The sequence below is a fragment of the Heteronotia binoei genome, chromosome 8 (assembly GCF_032191835.1).
Source record: "Heteronotia binoei isolate CCM8104 ecotype False Entrance Well chromosome 8, APGP_CSIRO_Hbin_v1, whole genome shotgun sequence".
Taxonomy (NCBI): Eukaryota; Metazoa; Chordata; class Lepidosauria; order Squamata; family Gekkonidae; genus Heteronotia; species Heteronotia binoei.
Window position 1 is genome coordinate 95,914,274 of NC_083230.1, and position 23,125 is coordinate 95,937,398.

At 44.7% G+C, this 23,125-nt stretch overlaps 2 protein-coding genes across 6 annotated transcripts in view; one reads left to right on the forward strand and one right to left on the reverse strand.

The window, feature by feature from the left end:
- The first annotated feature begins 2,233 nt into the window (after positions 1-2,233).
- Positions 2,234-8,300, forward strand: NDUFB2 (NADH:ubiquinone oxidoreductase subunit B2). The gene is made up of 4 exons (XM_060245672.1): positions 2,234-2,396; positions 5,852-5,996; positions 7,142-7,236; positions 8,214-8,300. Exons 1-3 carry the CDS (start codon positions 2,311-2,313, stop codon positions 7,211-7,213), a joined length of 303 nt encoding a protein of 100 aa, XP_060101655.1. The 5' UTR covers positions 2,234-2,310; the 3' UTR covers positions 7,214-7,236; positions 8,214-8,300.
- A 3,370-nt stretch (positions 8,301-11,670) lies between these two features.
- BRAF (B-Raf proto-oncogene, serine/threonine kinase) overlaps positions 11,671-23,125 on the reverse strand; it is an 80,466-nt gene continuing 69,011 nt past the window's right edge. For 2 of the 5 annotated variants that reach the window (XM_060245673.1, XM_060245677.1), the window contains one exon: positions 11,671-12,117. In XM_060245673.1, the coding sequence (XP_060101656.1) occupies positions 12,080-12,117 (38 nt within the window). In that variant the 3' untranslated portion in view covers positions 11,671-12,079. Of the gene's footprint in view, positions 12,118-18,722; positions 19,924-23,125 lie in introns of those variants that run through there. The other 3 variants (XM_060245674.1, XM_060245678.1, XM_060245675.1) reach the window with 2 other exon arrangements.

Consider the following 23,125-nt stretch of genomic DNA (forward strand, 5'->3'; position numbering starts at 1 on the left):
TACCTGGTTGGCACAGCTGATAATGTTGAACATGCAATCAGTTGGCTTGCTGGCCAGTGAAAAGAGAGTTTTTATGAGGAGTTCTTTCAGGATACTTGTTTTTGAGGGCATTGTCTCCAAGGCACAGATCACAAAAGTCACATTCTGTTCATGGATATCAGCTGTTAAGGGGGAAGTTGTACACTGAGGAGAAAGCTCAGCCATTTCTATACTGAAACAAAAAGAAAAAAAAAGATGACTGACCGCCCGAGTACATTTAGGCAATTTTTCAACTTATTAGCATTCCTCCTATAATATCCTCAGATTTCTTTCACCCCCCCGCCCGCGTGACTTGTTACCACAGATTTTGCTAGTTCTTTCACTTTCTTCACTAATTTAGTGCAGTACAACTAATTTTACTGCTTTTTAACAATAAAGCATTTTGCACACTTCAATGGAAAGAATATGTGACACATGCACATCAAATAGTGAAGAAACTGCAAATGGCAGGCAGATCTAGGGCTCCAGACACTTTGAAAAGCTTAGTAAAGAGAGAAAGAAAAAGACTGTGCGTCCTGGGAAATGAAGGTCAGACTCAGGGACATCTTCGAGACTCAGGCTGCAGTTCTCAGTTGGCAACCAAAACCACATGTCCATCATAAAGCACATGAAGACTGCAGTACAATAACAAATCAACCATCTAGCATGACTACCAATCAGAAACTCAAGGGAAGCATATTTACAACTGCAGAACAAACTCTGAGTCCAGAAGCACCTTTAAGACCAACAAAGTTTTAGTCATGGTGTAAGCTTCCATGTGCACCTTGAATAAAACTTTGTTGATCTTAAAGGCACCACTGGAGTCAACCTTTATCCTGCTGCTTCATACAAGCACAGCTATCCCACCTGATTCTATATTTAGCTGTGGCACGGTTTTTCATACCTGCACAACTGAAAAGAGCTTTACACAGCACATGCAAAGTCAGTAGGAAGGCTGCCTCGGCGCATGGTTAGAGATTGTGCTACAATCATTCAGCAACCCTCTTTAACTGTGTGCTTAACACAGCCATTGCACCAGCAACAATGAGATCCCGTTTCTCTCAATGGTGCGCAACACCCCCCACCCTTCAAAAAGAGGAGACCTCAAAGGCATATTTCTGCATATCAAACAACTGTAAAAAGTATTATGTCACACCGTCTCTTCTTGTTACACGTATTTTTGAAAACATGCAATAAAATGTTAATTGCAAAAAAAAACTACCAACAAAAATTACATCGATTTTTTTAATGGTCAGTTGTGGCCACCGTCCTCTTGCCCTTCCCGCCTTGTGCTTCTTCTCCAACTCATTTTGTTTATATTGTATGTTACATGTTAAAAAGGAATATGGCGGACAAGAAGATCACTAGGAAATACATGTCCTTTTGTTTTGCCTAGACTTGTAGCAAGAGCAATTAACAGGCAACTTGTATAACCTTTTATTGGTTCGCACACAAATGGTATCCAGACCAAATGATCTTTCAATTTTTTTATTACACTATTTTGCCATTGGATCCTAACTTTGTATTCTTAGCCACTGCCTACCAGCTATATGTAGCTCTGCTCACTGTACCCCATCCCCTCGTCTGTAGAAGTATGCATGCATACGAAAGCTCACGTTCTCAATAAAACGTTGTTAGTCTTAAAGGTGCTACTGGACTCCTACTTTGTTCTTTTGCTTCAGACCAACACGGCTGCCCACCTGGATCCATCATTAGACTCCCCATCGCTCCCTAGCGAGTCCTCCCAGGCTTGGGACGTTGCCTAGAAACCAGGCACCGAAGACAGAACCATCTCCAATACCCGATGGGGGGAGAGTAAGAAAAATGTCTGTACAGTTACGAATTTCTAAGTAATATGAAGCCTCCCCCGATTAACGCAGTTTAGAGTCGCAGGCAAGAACCAGCACCTTTAGGAGACCAACGTAAGGCAAAATACCCAGATATTCGCGTGTCTCCCCCTCAACTTTTCTTGGTATTTCCCAGGGCAATCCTATTATACTCCAGAATGGAGGTGGAACAGAAACATTTGGACAGCTATGGCGAGTATGGCGGAGGGAAGAATGGCACTCTTTCTGTCTTCTCACCATGACAAGCGAGCGAAGAATCAGCACTTGTCTCCTCCAGCGAGAAAAATTACATTTTTCTCCTTGTTTTTCCTCCCCGTGACTAGTATTGGTAGACGCCGGGGTTGGTAACAGCCAATAAGAGAACAGGTTTTTGGGAGGTACCATAAATTGACATGGGGGAGGAAGTCGCGTCTGAGGGTGAAGGACGGCCCTGGTAGTTGCTGCTATGGCCGGGTGTTTACGGGGGCTGCGTTTGGCAGCCCACCTCCTTCGCGCCAGAAGTGGGGCAGGAGTGGCCTTGGGGGCCCGGCGGTAAGACAGGGAAGAGGCCTCTATGGAGGAAAGGAAGGGGCTGAAGCGGGGAAATGGCAGTGTATTTTTCTTTCCCGGGAGCCAATGCGGTCATGGGTTGGACCAGGGGTGGCCAAACTTGCTTAATGTAAGGGCCGCACAGAATAAATGTCAGATGTTTGAGAGCCGTAAGACATGAATGTCAGATGTTTGAGGGAAGGAATGAAGGAAGGAAAATAGATGAGGGAGGGAGAGGTGGAAAGAAAGCAACTTTAACATTAAATGCATTCTCCAAGCCGCTAGCTGGCTTGGCTTGGATAAGTGATTTAAAGAGAGAAATGCCTCCTCCAAGCTGGCTGATGGGGCAGTGGGGGCTTCAAGAGCCACACTGTATGTGTGAAAGAGCCGCATGTGGCTCCTGAGCCACAGTTTGGCCACTCTTGGGTTAGACAATCGGTCTAAGCCGTCGAATCTTTCCTTCTGCCCTAAGGTTTACATGGTGATCTTGGGCCAAGCTCTGTTTGACCTCCCTCACAAGGTTGTGAAGATAAACGGCAACAGTATGCACCACCCTGAGCTCCTTGGTGGAATACAAAATATGTGCTTTGGGGACTCGCAGGGAAGGAAAACCCTCCTTCTCCTTCAAAGCACCTTGAGAATATAGCAAGGCACATCAGTTCTTTGTCTAAGCTGGGAGTGGGGGGGAGGCCTGAGTTCTACATACATACATTGCTAAGCAAATGAGTTTCTGAAACATTGAATATGTTCTCGGCACATGTGAAGCTGCCTTATATTGACTAATGCTATTGGTCCATCAAGGTCAGTACTGTCTACTCCAGGGGTGGCCAAACTTGCTTAACATAAGAGCCATATAGAATAAACACCAGAGCCACAAGACATGAACATCAGATATTTGAGAGCCGGGAGGGAGGGAGGAAAGCAGTAGATGGGGAAAGAAGGGAGGGAGTGGTGGAAAGAAGCAACTTTAACTTTAAATGCATTCTTCAAACTGCCAGCTGGCTTGGTTTGGAGAAGTGATTTGAAGAAATAAATGCCTTTTCCAGGGCAGTGGGAGCTTTGAGAGCCACATTATATGTGTGAAGGAGCCAGTTTGGCTGCCCTTGGTCTACTCAGACTGGCAGCAACTCTCCAGGGTCCATCTAGAGGACTTTCACTTCACCTACTGCCTGGTCTTTTTAACTGGAGATTGAAACGGTCTTTCATCAAGCTACAGCTCCTCCCCCAATCCAATCTGGCCAATCTTGTTTTTGTACTTCTCAAGGGGGAAAGAAGCACTGTGGGGCACCAAGACCTTAAATTTGATTTGTGGAAGCACTGGATTGGATATAAGTATGTCCATGGCTTCAGGAGGCATTGGGGGCAGCGACCCCCACAGACAAGCACTGCACCCCACAAAAAAAAATCAAAAGAAAAAGTATTTTTAAAATGTAAGATGTGTGTGGAATTTCCAAAATGACCCAGGCACAGTCTGGAAGTGTCAGTCTCATTTTCTTTTTTTTCTGGGCCAAAAAAAAATAAAGTTTTTTTAAAAAATGCAAAATAAAATAAAATTGCAAAATGCATGAGAGAGAGTTGGAGATCCCCCTCCCCCCGCAAGCTCATGTAGACAAGGAAGCCAATAGAGTTACAAGGGGAGGGACAAGGAGCAGATGGCAGCCTTCTGCCCCCTTGAAGCCCAAGTCCTCTTCTGCTGGCTGCAGGTGGGGGGTCCATTCTGTCAGCAGCTTCCAGCTCTCATATTTCTCTCTCTTTCAGCTGACTCCCCCACCTCACAGGATTGTTCGGTGCCCCACCACCCAAAATTTTCTGGCTACACCCCTGGATATGAGGACCATGGGTGAATCTCTTCCCCCCCTCCCCCCATATCTGCCATTCTCTGGAAAGCTATTTCCAGCAGTCTTGGCACTGGGGACTGCAGGAAGAAATAATTAGAAATTGCCCCCCCCAGCTCCTTGCTTGACCTCTTGCTTTCCTTGACCAAGACAATACTGCACACAACACTCTATTCCCAAGAATCCCCTGCCCTTCAAGAGCAACTTCTGAATGGTTGCATGGGAAAGGGAGAGAGATCTATTCCATGAGCATTAGATCCAATCCCTTATGTCGTAATCTGTGCTGTGCTGTGAGACAGAGGCCTAGTGGGCCTAGGGAGCCTGTGAAGTCTGTGTCTCAGTAGAAAGCCTACAATCCCCAGAATGCTTGGCGCGGGTTTCAGCCAGTCAGCATCCAAGTAGGCTCTGAGGAGAACTGTTTAGAAGCTGGCTCAGGAGACAGACGCTGTTCTTTCCTCCTGAGAGGCTGAGCAGGCAGAACAGCTGCTGTTAGGAGGAAGACCCTCATTGTGAGGGAGAGAGTGAGCAGGCTGAGGCCTGGGGCCTAACAGACTAGAACAGTTTAGTCGCGTTAGGGACTGTATGTTTATTTTCCTTCACCCACCTTACTAGGGTTGCCAAGTCCAATCCCAGAAATATCTGGGGACTTTGGGGGTGGAGCCAGGAGACACTGGGGTGGAGCTAGGGGGAGGGGGGGAAACGGCGCCGGGGAGCGTGGCAAGCCGCCCCGTCTCGGAGCGGGCGACGCTGCTGCGCAGCTGCCGCCTCTTCTCCGCTCGCCGTGGCTGCTCCTCCGAGATGGGCTCAGGCTGAGCCCTTCTCGGAGGAGCAGCTGCGGTGGGGCAGGGGGGGGCAGCGGTGCGGCGGCCTTGCCCGCTCCGCCTCTGGGGTGGAATCGGGGGGTGGAGGCGGGCTGGGGGCATGGCGAACCACGAGTCCGGGTCCTAGAAGGGCCCGGATTCGCGGCTCGCCATGCTCCTGGCCTGCCTCCGCCCTCCCTTCTCTGGTTTTGCCTGCGCTGCTGCTGCTGCCTCTTGGCTGCTCCTCCGAGATGGGCTCAGCCTGGGCCCATCTTGGAGGAGCAGCTGCGGTGGGCGGGGAGGGGGCGGCAGCGGTGTGGCGGCCTCGTCCGCCCCGGGATGGGGTGGCTCGCCATGCTCCCCGGCGCTGTTTCCCCTCCTCCCCCCGCTTCCGTTTTTTTGGGGAGCGGGGGAAGAGGGTGGAAATCCTGGGGTCCCCCGCCAGGGTGGGAGGGTTGGGAAGCCTACACCTTACTATAGTTTTCAAAGCACCCTATCTGTTCACTTCCCCTTTACTGATTTTCCTGTGCAAAATAAACCTTTTTGTTTTTCTTCGTTTCTCTGTCTGGTCTGCACGCCTATTTTCTTGGCCAAAGCAAGGGAACTGAAGGGCTTGGGAGGGGACTCTGGGCCTTTCCAAGGGACCCTAATTCCAGAGTAGTGGCAGCATCAGGTGGCACCCCCACCTTGGTCATGACACCTTATAACTAGCAAAGGATACAAAACGGCTCCGGGGGGGGGGGAATTTCCATAGAATGTTGAGTTGTGTTCTGTCCTGATGGTCGGCCACATGACTTCTCCATTGTCATTTTCTGTCTTGCAGTGCAAGCACAGAGGCACATGGCTCATTTCCTTACCGGCAGTTCCCAGAGCTTACCCGGTCCCAGGTGATAAAGGCTGAATTCATCAGTAGTGCCATGTGGTTCTGGATTCTGTGGCACTTTTGGCATAACCCTGACGCTGTGCTGGTGAGTTCAGTGGACTGGGGAAGGTAATAAACAGTAGCATTAGAGAATGTGGAAAGATACTGAATGTAAGTTATCAAGGGCTAACACTCAGTCATGATTGATTAGCAGGCAGGGAGTTAATAGAAAGCGCTTGCTTTAATAACGGCTTTGGAGTTCTGGGCCTGTTCATAATTACCTTTTTATCCTGCCCTTTCTCTAAGGGTCTTGAGGAGGCCTCCCCTTCTTTTTATTCTCTCAGCCATTCTGCCAGGTAGGTTTGGCTGAAAGCGAGTGGTTCATGATCACTCAAGAAACTTTACAGCTGAGTTGGGAATGAGTACTTGGCCCCCCGTATTTATGGCTGTTACTACTTTTGTTCAGTTTATCCACCTTGATGCCACATTTATGGAAGCCACTCACATCCCTGCAGACAGGTTGACTTGGCTTTCTGGCAAGACTCTGTGCACTTTAACATGGTGAGCACAAGTGTATTCTAAGTGCGACCAAGTTGCTGACAACACACATGGGATTAAATGTCCCTTGCCTGGACATCCCTATGAGGTCGCCATAAGTTGGTTGTGACTTGACAACACTTCCCACCACCATCATCCTGAATACCAAGAACTGTGCTTTGAAAGCGTGGGGGTGGGGGTACTTTAGATGATTTTCAGAGAGCATTTCCATTTATTTCGAAGGACAAACTGTGTTTGGCCAAAGTGCCAAAGGTAGATTCCATTGTGATCCTGGGCTGTGGGCAAAAGGGGCTATTTAGAAAAAATGAGAAGTCTTCTGGGGACATGAGAGTTTGTGAAGCTGCTTGAAGTAGTTCTAGATGGTAGCCGGCATGGACCTCAATGGAAAAGCAGCCCTGAAAAAGGGACTGCTCCCAACCTTCCTTGGCCCTTGTTACTTGAAGATGGGAGAGGCAACCTCTCCACTGAGCCAGCCACCTCTTTCCAAGCCTTCTTCAGGCCCATGGGTGGGAGGCAATCAGCATATTGAGACAAGCCTCGGCAGCTGAAATGGCCAACTCATTCTTGATGGTAGTACTAATAGGGTTTCACGATTGTGGGACGTGTCTATAATCTTGGCTGGTGATCTACTAGACACATTTTCACTTTTGTCTCTGGCTAGTACAACTGTTCAACTTTCTTTTCCTCCCACAGGGCCACTTCCCTTATCCAGACCCTTCACAGTGGACAGATGAAGAGCTGGGGATCCCTCCTGATGACGAATAATAGACTTGAATAATCTCTTCTGAGTAGGTTTTAAATATTAATTTGGTAGCATGTTTATATCAGATTCCTAAAACTTAAGAATGTGGCAGTCTGTCTGAAGCGGTCATGTCAGAAATTGTGCCACACTTTTTAAAATCATCACCCCCCCCCCCCCCAACAACTGAAAGAGTTTTAAACAAGATTTGGCCACATTTATTCTTCCCCTGCCTGTGTGCTTCCCTGTAATTGTTTTAGGTTGCCAACTTGCTGGGGGCCCCTCTATTTCCCTATTGCAATTGCAATACTTTGTATTGTACTGCAGTACTTTGGATCATACTAGAGAACATTTGTAGCAATTTTTGGCTAGCAATAAGTGCTGATGAGGTTTAGGAATTCTGAAGATGTAGGTCAGAGATTCTGTACAATGAGGTCATATTTTCTACAAACCTGGGTTCCCCCTATGCTTACAGACAAACTTGAAGGCAAGGGGATGAATTTACAGGGGAGGGGGGATGAGATCTTGTCATGCTGTGTCAGACATCAGCTGCCATCTGGGGGGCTGCTTAGCAGTTTGACAGAGGGACAGACAAGGCAATGGGAGATGGCAAAGAAGGTAGTGGTGGAACAAAGGAGGATATGATAATAAGGTGGAGAAATAAACGTGGCTGTATTGGGGTGGTGGTTGTAGCAATGGAAGGATGAGGAGAAAGTAGGGACTATTAGGGGAGGATGTGATTTCGCTTCCCAAGCTTCCCAACCTTGTGGTCCCTACTTGTTTTGCTAAATATGGCAGGTGCTTAATACTTGCCCAGGCATACCAGCCTTTGATAGTGGCTCTAAGGTTATGCCAATAGGGATACAGTGCTTACTTGCATTGTCCAGACCATATGCACGGAGGTTTTATCCCTCCCCATGAGACTTTACTGCAGCATTTACTTGGTTGGGATGTTTCTCCCACATCTTATTCAAATCACTTGGAAGATGATTGTGGAAATTAACAATTTCCCCTTATTACCTACAGGTTTCTGAGATCTACAGAAATGGATGCTTTACTTCATGTAGATTTTAAATTCAAATTGTAAATAAAAGGAAGACTCCATATAATGAATCTGTCTGTTTGGTGGTGTTGTTATCTTATAGAAAGGGAATATTCACTTACCTGTAAATGATCATTCTACAGAACATCGGGCATGCATTACATTTGAAAAGTCACCTTCCTATGACTGCAAAAAGGGTGAAGTTCCCTGGTACCAAGGGAAGGAACTACCCAGCTTTCTAGACCATGCCTGGCAAACTACATCTCCTTGATGTTATTAAACACATCCAACATAATACAGGGATAGGGAAGAGATTTAAAAGGATATTCCTGAGAGTTGAAACTTTCTGAACTCTGTTTCTTAGAATTGAGCTGTGCATAGTTTAGTTAGCAGGATGTGACAACTGTTTTCCCCCAATAGGTAAACAAAATTTTCCTTTTTTCTGGTGTGTGTGGGAGGGGGCAGGTAGTATATGTGGGATGTACAAAACCAGTGTCCGTTTTAAGGTAATCCCATAATGAGCAGCTCAAGTATTATGCATACACTAGACTTCTACATCCTTCGTCAAAGACTGAAGAGATAGTGGCAGCACTGGACATTCAAGATCCATGAATATCTTTCAAAACACATCATCATCTGATGTCACCAGCCCCAGTAAAACATTCTCTTCTCCCTGGTTTTTCATAAGGACTTTTAATTTCATACAGCAAAGCCTTGGCCAAAGACGATGTATCTAAGAAACCTGTCGTACTACAGCCAAAGTGCCAGAAGTCTTTCTGGCACAAATATCCAGCTTTGCTGTATTTTTGAGTCTGTTTCATCTGTGGGACAAGTCACGTCCCTGACAAGTGCAGCTTTTTGAAATGTACATTTTGAGGACCAATAATCATGAGCCGTGTTAACATTTGTATCCTGTCTTCTTTAGCAACACTAAAGATAAATGTGAGCATATATTTATCCCCATAAACAATTCAGATTGAAAATGATTTCATCAGGTCATGAAAGGATCTAAACCCCGGTCTTGTCAGTAAAGATGTAGTGTCTTATCAGCTACCACTGCACTGCAGTTAGGCTGGATTCACCACTGTAGGAAATAGTTGGGATCTGCCACTCCATCAGCATCAATTCCTTAAGGTTATGCTCAGCCAAAATGTACTTCTCAAAAGCCAAATAACAGCTGAAAGCTCCTCCTATCACTGTCGGAGAGAACACTGACCTTGACAGTTTGACTCCATCCAAGACATCAGCATCTGTACTGTACTAGTTTTATAGGTGTTATCTGCACAGAGACCCTAGCTGCATTCCCTAATTTTTTTTAGTTAACAAAGCACTTAACAGTATGGAAGAGCCAGATCAAAAACTAAACAAGCCCTACTTTAGCTACACTGAAAGAAGCAGCCAGACAAGGGCACTTGAAGAAATCCCAATATAAAATGCAAGTACTCTTCAGAAAACCTTGGCACCTCAGTAGTGAGCCTGAGCTGATACAGATTTGCAGCAAGGAGGGTGGGGTATAGATAGCAAGCAAACCTATCATACAGGTTAAGGACTTACAGCCTGTTATTTACCTGTATTCTTGAATTAAATGCACTATATGTAAAGGTATAAGTAGGTGATAGATCGTTAACAGCAGTGATCACTTAAATAGATTTATTATCTAATGTTTGTGAACTGGCTACCTTCACCCCCTCCCATATCCAAGACTTAGCTGCTTTGTTTTAAAGGCCCCACTGAAGTAAAAATTTGTTCTGCTGCTTCAAGCCGACACAGCAGCCCACCTGGATCTGCTTTGTCCTTTGTTCTCCTATAAGCTATTTACCCTAGTTACTTCCAGTTCTAAAAAGCTCTGTCTAGGCATATTTTTCAGTATAATACACCTGGTACCCAGCCTGTGCTTCCTGTCTCCAGCTCTTAGTCTGTTGCCTGTGGTCCTTGTCTTCACACTAGTGAGGTCATTTGTATCTTCAGCTCCCCTTCTTTCTGTCATATGACCTTGATATAACATGTTTTTAAGTAAGAGGGTCTGAAAAAAGCCCAGAGGTTGAATGTGGCTCCAAGGCTGAAAACCACTGCTTTGGAGGGAAACTACAATTCTGATATTCTCCCTGCTCTAATACATCCCTGTTGCTGCAGATGGCCAGCTGTAGAATCAAAAGAAAACAGTCCAGTGATCCCTTACAGATGAATAGCACAAGTCTTCATGAGCCAGAGGTCATTTTATCAGATACATGCAGATCTGATGCAGCTGCTGAAATGAGCTCTGATGCACAAAAGCTTGTGCTGAAATAAGTTGTCAGTCTAAGATGCCACCGCACTCACCTTTACCCATTATTGATGCTCACACCAACATGATTCTCCATGCAATCAATCTTTATTATAGCAGTATTCACATCAAATACATAGAACTTTTAAACTTTTTTAAATATAATACAGAGTTCTTTAAATAACTTTACACAAATAGTTCTTCAATCTGAATTTTCAGCTATCAAACTTTATTTTTTTTTAATGTCTCCATGCTCTCTAAACCAAACTGGACAATATTTCCCACTGTACAAATTTACATGAGGAAAAAAAAAAGAGCTCCAAAATACAATGAAGGGAGTTTAGGCTAAAAGGGGGATTTAAACAACAGAGGAGAAGTAAACAACTGAACTTAAATCTGGTGTATTTACTGTGAACAATAAAGGAGGGGAGAAAGATTCGGAGGCAGGGAGAAAGCTGCAGTGATCCATGTAACAAAGCTGAACTAGAACATTTCCCTGTGAACCAGAAGTACAGGCCTTTTGGTATTACTACATTGTCTCTTTTTTTAAGGAGCTATGAAATACCAGTAGTCTTGTGAAGACAACAAACAATTAACATTACAAATTTTGGGAGACCCTCAACCATCTTGCAGTAGGTTCATCTTCAAGGACTGTTGTGTGCAGGGGTATACATTTCACTGCACAAATTATATTTTTGGCTCCTCCTTGACATAACATGTTCCCCAACTGAATCTGTTCATAGTATCCATTTGCTGCAAGTTGACAGCTCTTTGGGCCAATTACAGAGTGCTTAGTCCTGACAAAAAGACGTCAAACTTTAAGACACTGAGGGGGGCATGCTGCTGTTCCAGTGCCTTCTCTATCTGCCCTGGTGTGTTTCCAGTGCATAAGCAGTGTCCCTTTTGCTACAGCAAAAAGAAGAACCGTACTTTCGGGGTGTTTTTTGCCAAACCCTTAAAGCGAATAGCCTGTAAGTGAAAGATTTAGCCACACCATCCAGAGCTAAGCTGCAACGAAACAATGGGATATTTCTTCAATTAAAGAATGAGCGACCAACCAATGCAGTCCACCCTGAGAACTGAAGAGGTGCTGCATGCTTGAAAGAGGGAAGGATATCCCGCAACCTGCTATAGGAAATGGGAGCAATGGAAGGGAAAAGGCAAACCTTTGAATGTTTCAGATCTAAAACTTAAACTAGGAAGCTGGCTGCGATTTCCAGCTGCTTTAACAACAACCGTTTTGTGCCTGTCACTGGTCCCTAGAAGCCAGAAGAGGTGCTGGTTATATAAACAAACTTCCTACCCTGGCGAGAAGGGCTATTGCAGTCCAGTGATTGGGCAAGCAGCGCTCTGTTTTCCATTGGCATGCCATCCTTCTATTGCATCACAACAGAGTCTCTCATCCTCCCTACTCTGATGCAGAGGCACCATCAGCTGGGGGCAGAATTAGCTTCACGGAGCCCCCACCCAAGCAGCAGATGTCCGTGGGAATCTGGCCAAATGGGGAGAAAATGGCTAATATTAATTACAGAATAAGTGGGGTTTTCTATTCTGGGAGCATGAAATGTGTAAAGCCTTTGTCATGGGTCAGTTAGCATAGATGGCTGCCTTACCAAGTTGGGGATCTGTATAACAAAAAGGAGGTGAACCTGGGATATGTTTACAACACACCTTGTTTTTCACAAAATTGGAACGTGCGATCTCACCTTAAAAGGGGGGGGGGTTCCCCTAAATATAAATTACACACACACATACGTACACGCACACAGCTGGTAACTGCTAAATTTCAGTTACAAGGAGGAGAGGGGGAAAGAACAAAGATGTGGAAGGAATGAGGTGTATTTTTCTTAACCATTCACAGTTTTGAATTTCAAAGTACATTTATTGCACTTGGTTTTGTTTTTTTAAGTTATTTAAACTAAGTCCCAGACTCTCAAGCCCAACCCCTAGAGAGTTCCCACGTTTTTCTCCCACCCCTCCCCATGTTGGTCCATTTTTCTTCCTGCGTCAGCATATGCCTGAATGAGCCTCTCCCCCACCCAAGGTCCTAACACACTAGTTCAATCCCCAAACACCACCATCCCCAAAATAAATTTTTTTTAAAAACCACAAGTGGAAGAGAATACATATCTAGGCTGAGCACGAGCTAATGCAATCAAGAATTTGTCTGCAAATCCAAAAATGGCACATAGCTACTCACTTTCCATTTTCCTAGTTCAGAAGGGGGAAGAACCACAGTAATTCTAGATTATTACAGTTCAAGTATAGTAAGAAATGTAATTGCAAGAATAGTGTATGTTGAGAGACTGAATGGAACAACAGATACTGTTGCTTTGACAATTCTGCTTAGTCCGTTTCAGGCTCTCAACAATCCCCTCCCAGCTGCCAAAACCAGGAATAACATATACAAGTATTTATTTGGGGCGGGGTCTCAGCTCAATATAGAGCACATGCTTTGCATGCATAAAAAGAACTCAGAAAGTGGCTGCCAGGCTTAACCATACAGGGCTTGATGGGCCAACGGTGTGACCATTGGTGTTAACACAAGGCAGCATCATTTATGTATTTTTAAAACTTTTCAACTTGCGGGGAGGGGGTATTATCCCAGGACATCTTCTGGGTTTTACCTACTCTACATTTGTCTATTATTGCATTCCAATTCATAAACTTAGAAATTTTTTAAAAATCAGATCCTGCAAAGCTTGGAATGTGTACTGAATGCCATTTAAATGCATCATTCTGAATGGAGTCAAAGACACTGAATGGAGTCAAAGGCGCTATTATAGCCATATGTTTTTCAACATGAACGTTACTCTGTACTTGTTAACTGAAGCTGGTTGTGGTTTGTAGAAAAGTCACACACCTTCCTACAAGAAATCTGAGGAAATTATCAAGCAAATCTCTCATTCTTTTATCTGTGTACACCCGATAAAATTTAAAATGTGGGCTGCGAGCCTACTGGGTGATTTACAAACACAACTATGCTGTATGAAATTACAAACACAACCAATCGCTATTGTAAATTTCAAGGATCATATATGAGTAATGATTCTTCCCCCCCCCCTCCCACCCCGCATCATAAGGGATGGCTCCTTTTTTGTTATACGCCTCATAACCCCAACTGATTTTATTTTCATTTGAGCAGCTCAATGTTGCCTTTCCTCAATTCAATTACATATCACGTGGTGGTGGTGGGGATACACATAAACAACAAACTATTTCTGTCACACAATTGCTGGTTTGAAGGAGAGAGACTGTGGGCGCTGTGTCTACTTGGAACACTGTGAGGAAAAGCCATGCTTAAAAAAAATGGCAGCGAAGCAGGAGGTACAGTGCCATTTCAATCAGACCTACCCAGCATGTGACCTATGGATTGTTTCCAGGTAATGTTGAAAAGGTAGTGCACTGGAGTCAAAGAAAAGCCACTTCCTTCAATAACAAAGCACACTGCTTGGATTTTTTTTTTTTACAGTTACAAAGGCACCAAGATCATTTGGCAAATTGAAAAGGAAACTTTCCAGGGTGCACACACTTCCACTTTTAAGTGTGCAGGATTCATTATAACGCACCAGCTCTCCATAACCGTGCATGCTTGCTCACTCCTTCCTACTGAGTGGAAGCACACAGACTAGCGATACATCACAGTGCCGTATGAATCATTTACAAAGGCAAACAAAGTGTTACATTTGCTGCCTGCTCTGAATTGGCTGTACAGATAAGGCCAAAGGGAGAGATGAAGAAACCTGTTGCACGGGAAGAGTGTGGGTCATACACGCTTTGCTAAAATCACATTCGCAAGGCTGAATCAATCCTCAATATAGGGGTCAACCCTAACACCCTCTGCCCTTGGAAGCAGTACAAGACACTTGCAGACTTCTACTCCCCCCCCCCCCAATCAGGTGAATTATTACTGTGTCTTACAATGTCAATAAGGGGGTGTTTTTTGGGGGGAGGGGGGAGAAGAGATTCCATGCCAGAAGGGCACAAAAAGGGCTACAGCTGCAATGGCTGCAGCAAATGCCCATGGTTGCATTAACAGAAACAATTTTAATTCAGCCCAAGTGATAATGTCTACTGGAGACCTAAGAACAGAAGCCACGTAGTAGTTAAATTCAACACACTTCCACATCTGCAAGCTAACACAGCTTTGCTGGATTCCCACTGAATCCAGAATGTACTCTCACAAGGCTCAAGGGGGTCAGCTCCCTTCATCTGACCTTTCTTTTCCAACAGATGTAATTTGTCTACAGTACAATGAACAGTTTGTGCTACATAATTATGCCTTTGCAATATGCTCTGTCCCGCAATGTTTTGCTAACGTTATCAACCCCCCCTCCAAGAAATCAAAACATACTGATATTTCACAATGGGAATTACAGCATAAGGATGCAGAGGGAAGAGTCTCCCTCCACCCAGTACCAGATGCTTGCAGCAGGCATAGGTTGTGGCAGATCCTGGAATCGATGAAGTGCCACACTGTACCCTTCTCTCATCATGGCGAAACCCTGTAAGCAAGACGACGCATGCAGCATTGGTGCTATCCTTGTCTAATTATGTTCCATCTCAATTCAGGGATGGCACCAATGCTGTGCATGCATCACTGTGATCTTGACTGAGGGGTTTTCTGGCAAGAGAGGTGATCACAGCTGATGTAGATACCTATGTGCTGAGTAAGAATTCCTTCACAGCAGGAACACATTTGCATATTTGGCCATGCCCCCCCTGATGTAGCCAATCCTCCAAGAGCTTGCAGGGCTCTTAGTACAGGACCTACTGTAAGCTCCAAGAGGACTGGCTACATCGGGGGGGGGGGGTGGCCTAATATGCAAAGGAGTTCCTGCTGCAAAAAAAGCCTTCCAGACAGGTGCAGTAGGATTATTTGCATATAGAGATTTCTGTGAAGAACACACTTCTTCAAATCAAGAGAGGCCCAACGAGACCACCACCAGTTTCCCCTCCTCTTTTTATACAGTACCTCATTTATTTTCCATATTTATATTCCACCTATCTTTATACAGGAGAGGGGGGAATTACTTTCTTAAAGACAGAATTTTAAACAGGATCAACGGACATGCAAAATATTTTACCAATGAAGGTTGAGTTTTGAATGAAAACTGACCATACTCAACTCGGGAAATTTACTTTTGTGCATGCAGTATCCAAGGGACTGTAATTTTTCGGGGGGGGGGGGCACATTTTCACATTCTATTAAGAAAACTGAAATTCTCTGATCAGAGTAAATCTTTTAAACCAGGCAACAAGAAGATCTAATTTGCAAGTTCCTCTGGGAATGCCCAAATAGGGAAGGTTTTAGAGCAGACTTTCACCTTGTCTCCTCTTTTGTGCCAGACTCAGGAAAGAGGCCAAGGGCTTAGAAGATGGCAACAGGAGGGGAAAAAAACTGGGAAGTACAAAATCCAACAGGAATGTCCTGTTAAAACAGCAGCCAAAAAACATGCACTATGCTTGGATGAAAAAAATATTTATATATCAAAAGAGCACGTGTTGCTTCTTATAAAGTGCTTTGAGTGAATAAAAAGCTTTTCCTACAGATTATTTTTTTTAAAAAAAGAACCTTATTGCAGATTAAAGAATAATGAACTTAATATAATCAAGCCAGGATACAGAGACAAATTTCATGTTCTTGTTAATAGAAATATTAATCTAAAAGAAAACATGGATTTTTTTTCAACTGGTATTTGATAGAGCTAAGCATACCTAGGTACAATAGAGACTGGAAGAATTTGCGATGATAGAAAACGTCACAAATTTCAGCAGCTGGTAAGGACATAGGGCAGTTCCTTGGGCACTGGTACAACATTGAAGGGGAGCTCATTGAGGGGGGAACATTGCTGCTGGCAGAGATGGCATAAAGAGGTTTCTACATATCACCTGGGTAATGATGCCCCTGATTCTGCTATTCAGAAACAACCACTATGACCAAAGGAACTGAGGGAGAACCGGATGCAAGAAGCAATGGAAGAGCCATGTCGAGAGGAAAAGATTCAACTGACACACGGCAGTTCCCCAGTGTACAGCTCCAGCAGCTGAAGCTGGCATTTGTTGCAGGATGTGGAAGAAACACGGCAGGTTGGAATAAGGACGACAATCCCACCATGCAATCCAGTGAGCATATGCACAGGGCTTAAGCCAACTCACCATGACCTGCCTGTTTTAGTCACCTTTCAACTGTAACATCTGCAATGCATACTGGTATTAACTCTGTAATCCATACTAGGGATCAAGCATCAAAGGCAGCACGTAAAAAGACACTAGAGGGCAGGCTATGGCTCAGCAGTAAAGCATCTGCTTGGCACATAGATGGTCCTAGATTTAATCTCCAGTCAAAAGAATCAGGTAATTGGTCAAATGAAAGACCTCCACCTTGAGTCCCTGGAGTGCCACTTCCTGTCAGAGGAGACAATATTGACCTGGACAGACAACTGGGTTGAGGCAACTTCATGGGTATTCATGTGTGGCATCCTTAACTCATTCCTTGGAGGTAGTGTTTGGCTTCTCTTATGTCAACCAAGTCATGAGATCCCCCCCGCCCCCCGCCCCAAGCTGCCTACCAACTTTAACAGGGACAATACCACTGTCTGTAGAAGACTATTCTGTAATGATTCTGGATTATTGCAGATACATCTTGCTTCCTTTAGCAGCAAGTTATTTCTATTCCTGCTTCAGCCAATCCACTCTCTAACGCCATGGTTTCTGCTACATGTGAATTAGGAAGGGGGAGTGAGAAGTAGAGTTGCAGGGAAGAATAGGATGGTGAATGTGTTGATCCCACCCCCCTTCCTTCTGTACTGCTGAACCTCGCAGTTCCTCACAGGATTTGTACACTGTCTTCCCTATCATTCCACTGTGATTCAGGAACAATGAAGCTAAGAGTTGCTACCTTGCTTTTGCCACGTAGCTCTGACTTGGATAGCCCAGGTTAAGTCCAGTCTCATCAGATCTCGGAAGCTAAGCAGGACCGGCCCTGGTTAGTACTTGGAAGAGTGAGTGACCTCCAAGGAATACCAGGGCCATGACGCAGAGGCAGGAAATGGCAAGTCACCTCTGAATGTCCCTTTGCCTTCAAGTCCCACTGGGGGTCATCAGAAGCCAGCTTGTTGATGACAAAAATAAAAACAACCCCTCCCCAAACACTGCTTTAGCCATATCTGTGGACAAAAAGCAAATATGAGGACGGGGGAATTGTGCTTTTCTGGTCTGGAGTTAGAATCTTGCAAACAACACTATGCCTGTGCCAAAACAAACGGCTTCCTTCCTGTCACTGAAATAAACAGGAACAGAGCATATCCATACTTTTGCATAACTACTCAATTCAGTGACACTTGTGCCAAGAAGCCCCCCCCTTCATGCCCAATGATTTCAAAGTACTTACTACTCCTGCCTTCTTAATGTATGAGCATACAGTATTTAAACTGTGCTTGCTCCTATTTCTGTAATAACTTGATTTCTAGTAAATATTTGTAGCCAACCTGATAAAGGGAAGGATCGGTAAAAGACACGTCTGTGAGAGATTACACTTTCTTCAAAGTCTCTTTGCTAGAAAGACAGACTCACCCCACCCCCTTTCCACACAGATCTCCCAGGGACAGAGCTGCAGTATACACTAGCCTGTGCATGGACTTGAGAACAGATGCTCCATTTCTCTCTTGCCAGTCTGATTTTACCCATTAGAAGCTGGTCATCTCCAACCACAATTTAGTGGACCTATGCAGACATGGACTAATCTCAAGGCCTCTGTGAACATCTGGGTCCCCTTCCAATGCATCTGACTTAGCTCTGTATGCAAACATCATAGCAGAGGATTCTGCAAACCGATCACATCATGATCCCCATTACCCTTGCCAAGGTAAACGATGTGCAGATCTTTTGATTTTTCTGGCTTTCTTTTACCATGGTAAAATTTAAAAACCATGTTATCACATTGCAAATTAGGACTGACAGCAAGGCAAAGAGAGAATGCAAATGCAATCACCATGACCTTTACAATTAAGATAAAGGAAGAGAGGGCAAGGGAAAGAGGAGAACTGCATGGGAAAGCCTGAGGATAGGAAAACGATGAGAGAAGTGTTGATCCAGCAAGTACCTTTTTCTTTTTAAAAAAGTCAGCATATTGTCATTTAAGACAAGTTACTGCATATTTACATACATTTAAGTGTTTGGTGAATTAATACAACTATGAGTCCGTGTTTTAAAAAAGTACGAAAGTACACAATTTTTGGAATGTCTAATTCTTGTTGGGTTGCAGGGTGGTTGTTGTTTTAAACATACTCAATTTAACCTGAGAATCTCTGTTTATGAAACAATAGGTACCTGACATTATCTTGCACCTTTTAAAATAGGTACACTTATTTATTCATAGTCTTGCATTAGAAGCTCTACAGAGTTCAGGTGCCAGCCAAGGGCATCGCTGAAAAATTTAAAAAGAGACAAACACAGAATTCAAAGGATACTGACACAAAATGAGAGGGAACCACACATGTAGAAGTTCGCTACAATTCTGCAAAACCTTTCATTGCTGGACCGACGGGAGGCACCTCCCAACACATTCCAGAAAACTTACAAAAAGGAGAGGGAAAGGATGGATCCGAACAGGAGATAAAAAGCAATTCTGGAAAAAGAGATGTGCAGCATCCACTTTTCCTCCCGATTACCCGTTTTTTTCGAACTCCCACATTCAAATCTCTTTCAGATTGGCAATGTTTTCCAGATTATGACGTTTCAAATGAGGTGGCAATATTCACATTTCATTTGAAAAGGGGAGACTGCACTTATCCCATCGATCAGTAAAGCGCACCAGGGGGAATGGGGAGGAGGAACCCCACCAACACAAAGTACAAATCAGATCAGACCAGGAGGATGACTGGATTGTTTTGGATTAGCTCTGTCTCATCAGACATTCACAGCCTCTGATGATTCGTTGTTAAAGGGAGAAAGCTGACCAGCAGACCATCCCAAGCCTACGCTGCAGCAGGAGTTCCAATCTCATCATGCCAGAGCACCGAAAAGTCATAGCGAGGGCCCTCTCCTCTCTCCTGGGAATGATGCCAACGGTACAGGCAGCCACGGCGGGAAACAGGGGGGTGTATCTCCAAATGCACATGGTGTTTTGGGTTGGAGGTGAACACACAGGCAGCAGAGAAATTCTGGTTCTTTCAAAGGGGACTCTCCCCACGCCCTTTGTCACCGTTCGTATCAAAAAAGGAACGGGCAGCTCCGTTCTGCTCTGCTTTAAGCGTGTGGATCTTCTCTTCCCCCCACCCCCACACCAAATTGCTTTGTTTGGAAGGACAGAACGGAGTCTGGATGTCACAAAAAGAAAGTGTAGGAACACAAGGCCTTTAAAAAAACCAAAAACCAGAGTGGATTTTGCTGCCAATGTTGCTGTGGCTACTTGAACGCTGCAAATTCGCCTGTAGAGGGAGGACAAGAGCCAGGTTTAAGAAGTTGGGTTTTATTCATGAGCAAGACAGAAAACGTTATCCAGTTATAAAATTTGATGCCATATGCTGGATGCACTAGATGTTAGGGGGGAGGGAAGGAAGCGTTAATAAGTAAATGTATAAGAAGGGTCTTATCTGCAGAGAGAGAACGCAAAAGTTACTAATACAATCTCATAGTGAAATGAGGGTTCCAGAAAGCAAGCTCTGCCCCTCACCTGGAAGGATATTAGAAGAATGCAGCAGGAAGAGCTCTTTGGTATTAATACAATGTTATATCAAAACCACATTTTAAAGATTCCAGCTCTTCTGGTTTTTCTAAATCTTACTGAGAAGAAGCTGAGATCTCACACAACGGCAGCTGCTGCCGGAAGGGCTCAGCATGACAAATTTACAAAATCTGTTTGCCTCCTTGCCAAATGCTCAAAATTTCAACTGGCTACTGAAGAGCTGAGAACAGGGAACTGCAACTTACTGCCAGGTTAGGACGTCAGTGGGGCTTATTTGATGAGATGGCGCTCGTGAGACTTTGAGCACTCTTGCTGGTGATCTGTAACCCCAGAAAAGCGGGGTTACCACAGTAACTTGGGCAGATGCTCATTAATACCCTTACTAATGGTACACAAAACAGCCATAACATTTTATATTTCTCCAACTCATTACACACATCTCTACACTCTCTTATCGTAACAGCTCCTCAGGTAAACCAACAGCTTCACAATTCACTGAGGGTATATATCATATTATATATATATTTTTAAAAAGCTAAAGTTTGTGCTTTGGAGCAAGCCTTTTTCAAAAAGTCACTGTCTGATCCCTGTTGACACATGCTGTTTCATTCCCTTTGGGCCAGACTTCTTACAGACTGTTGATTAAACAGGGATTTTTCAAATGAAGGACTGCTCCCCTTGGTGCTCCTCTAGACTGTCTGCCTGTTTCCGATGAACTTTCTAAGGACTATGAAGAGTGGGGGGTTTTTTGTCTCGCCATCAACCTTTGTAGCCAAGAAGAACAGCACGCTCTTTCTTTTCTACCCTTCCAACTAAGAAAGCAAAGTGGGGGAGGCAATAACCATAAATTGGCCTCATTAGCATTCAGAAGTATCCCAATCTCAGGCTGAAACTGGAACATCTGAAATGTGACTTCATGTGGAAGAGGTGGCTTCAAGATCCACATGAAAAGGGATTACTGAGAAATAGCATATCCGATCATCTGACCAGAGAGCCTTTAAAAAGCCACTCTGAAAGGGCTGCACACCTTGCAATGGGATCTCTGGGCAAATCTGCATAGCAGCTAGTCTTTAAGGAGGGCCAAGAAACCACTCTAGATGCAAAATCAACAGTGGCTCATAAAGCAGCTGGGGACATGAAGTCAGGGCCACTGAGGTGGAGGGGAAGCAGACACGCTTAACTTGAGGGGCTGCAACCTCAGTAACGTGCAGGTGTGCAGCTGCTAAGTGGCTAACAATATCTGGTGTGGCCAATGAAGTCAGTGCCCATACCGGATGCCACAAGTCCCTCGAGCTGCCACGAAGTTGCTCACTGTGGAGGCAGCCGTCCTTGTCTCTCCGCTGCTGCATCAGCTCTCTCTCCCCCCTTGCCCACCAATCAGAGTCACGCTTTCAGAGCCCCGTCTCATGAGTTGTCACTGTCCAGAAGGTCTGAAGGGTTCAAGTTGGCTCTTCCTTACAGGAAGCGCAATCCTGGGGAGACAGGGTCCCCATCCCTGTTTTCTCCCTGCTCACCGATTATAACTAGCCTGTCCCAATAAGGCAGCAGCACACCATTTCTCCCTCTACCTGACCCGACCTCTGCCTCAAATCAAACTCAGATAAAAGCTTGCCCACTGTCAGAATGGAGCTTACAAACTTCCGTCTTAGCAAGCTGCCACTCTCTCCTCAGAGAGGTCTGTAAGCTTCTTCAAACGAGCCAGGCCTAGATACTCTTGGCTTTTCGAAGACCCGCCTACCACTTCTTGCTCTAATTGTCAGGGACCAGCCATGAGGAATGGTTTAAAGCATATCTGGAATTTCAAAACGAGCAATCAAGCAAGCCACCAACACACAGGGAAGAAAGCTCAATGCAGGCTGAAACTATGCTTTAAATTTCTGTTACCAGAGTCGGTGGAACTCAAAGCAGGAAAGGACAATGCTGTGGCTTCCTTCTACGAGGCCAACACTCCAACAGAGGGGGAAAGGGGGAGGGATAACACGAGCTGAGCGACTGTATCAGGACTCTCAACTTCTCGATTGCCCTTATGGAAATCAGTACCAAAAATGGATAAATTCTATATACAGAAGCATTAAACTTTTCTCTCCACAGAAAGGAGACTTCAAAAGAAACATCAACCCACATAAAAGTCAAGCAATAGCAGCAAGCCATTGCTTTCTTTTTTTTTAAAAAAAGAAAGTGGTGGGATTTTTATTACCCACCTTTAAACAACTTCTAAAGTTTACTACTTTGCTTTTAACAAGACTGTTTTCCCCATTATGGGCATCACTGTTTTAATGCACAGCAGTCAGGCTTCTTGCTATATAAGAAAGGGCTATTTTGATTTGAAAGTCTCCCTCTCGCCTGCTTGGTCAAGGCGATGCTGTTTTAACGTGCCTGAAGTAGGCTGGTGGAAAAGCCAAACATCCAGCAATTATCTTGAGGAGAAAGAGACCCACGTGCAGTAAGCTGAGAGAGCAAGCTGCCTATTGCCCAAGTCTGTGCATTTTGTGTAGACGGTTCTTCTTTGCTCATCTGAACACAGATAGCTGTTCTTGGCCCTAAGCTCTTTTGCTGTATCTTTGAGCATCCTCAGCAATGCCACCGACTGAAAAGACTGGAATTGTTGCCACTGCATGAAAACAACACACACATGCACACGCAAAAGAGAGCAAACAGACTAAAACGCAGCCAGCTTACCAAGCCATCTATAAACCAAAACTGATCAACATAGCAAAGATGGAGCTACAGAAACTTGACCTATGTCCCAAACATGAATTTGGAGGAGGAAGGGTGTTGTTTTCAATGACTTTCCCCCCTCTTTCACTGAGCAGCTTTTCAACCCTTTTTTTGTGATTAAAAATTCCCAAGGTATCCGTTGCCAGCAACAGATGCCACTGTGAGAACACAGGGATCTCAGCGTTCAGAGAGTCCTGATTTAGCCAGTGCACCTTTCCCACCCCCCC

What these genes read in the sequence shown, in the direction of transcription:
- NDUFB2 (XM_060245672.1), top strand. Translation starts at nt 2,311, where the DNA reads ATGGCCGGGTGTTTACGGGGGCTGCGTTTGGCAGCCCACCTCCTTCGC. An exon ending in GTGGCCTTGGGGGCCCGGCG is followed by an intron (nt 2,397 to 5,851) that starts GTAAGACAGGGA and finishes TCTGTCTTGCAG; the next exon opens with TGCAAGCACAGAGGCACATG. An exon ending in ATAACCCTGACGCTGTGCTG is followed by an intron (nt 5,997 to 7,141) that starts GTGAGTTCAGTG and finishes TTCCTCCCACAG; the next exon opens with GGCCACTTCCCTTATCCAGA.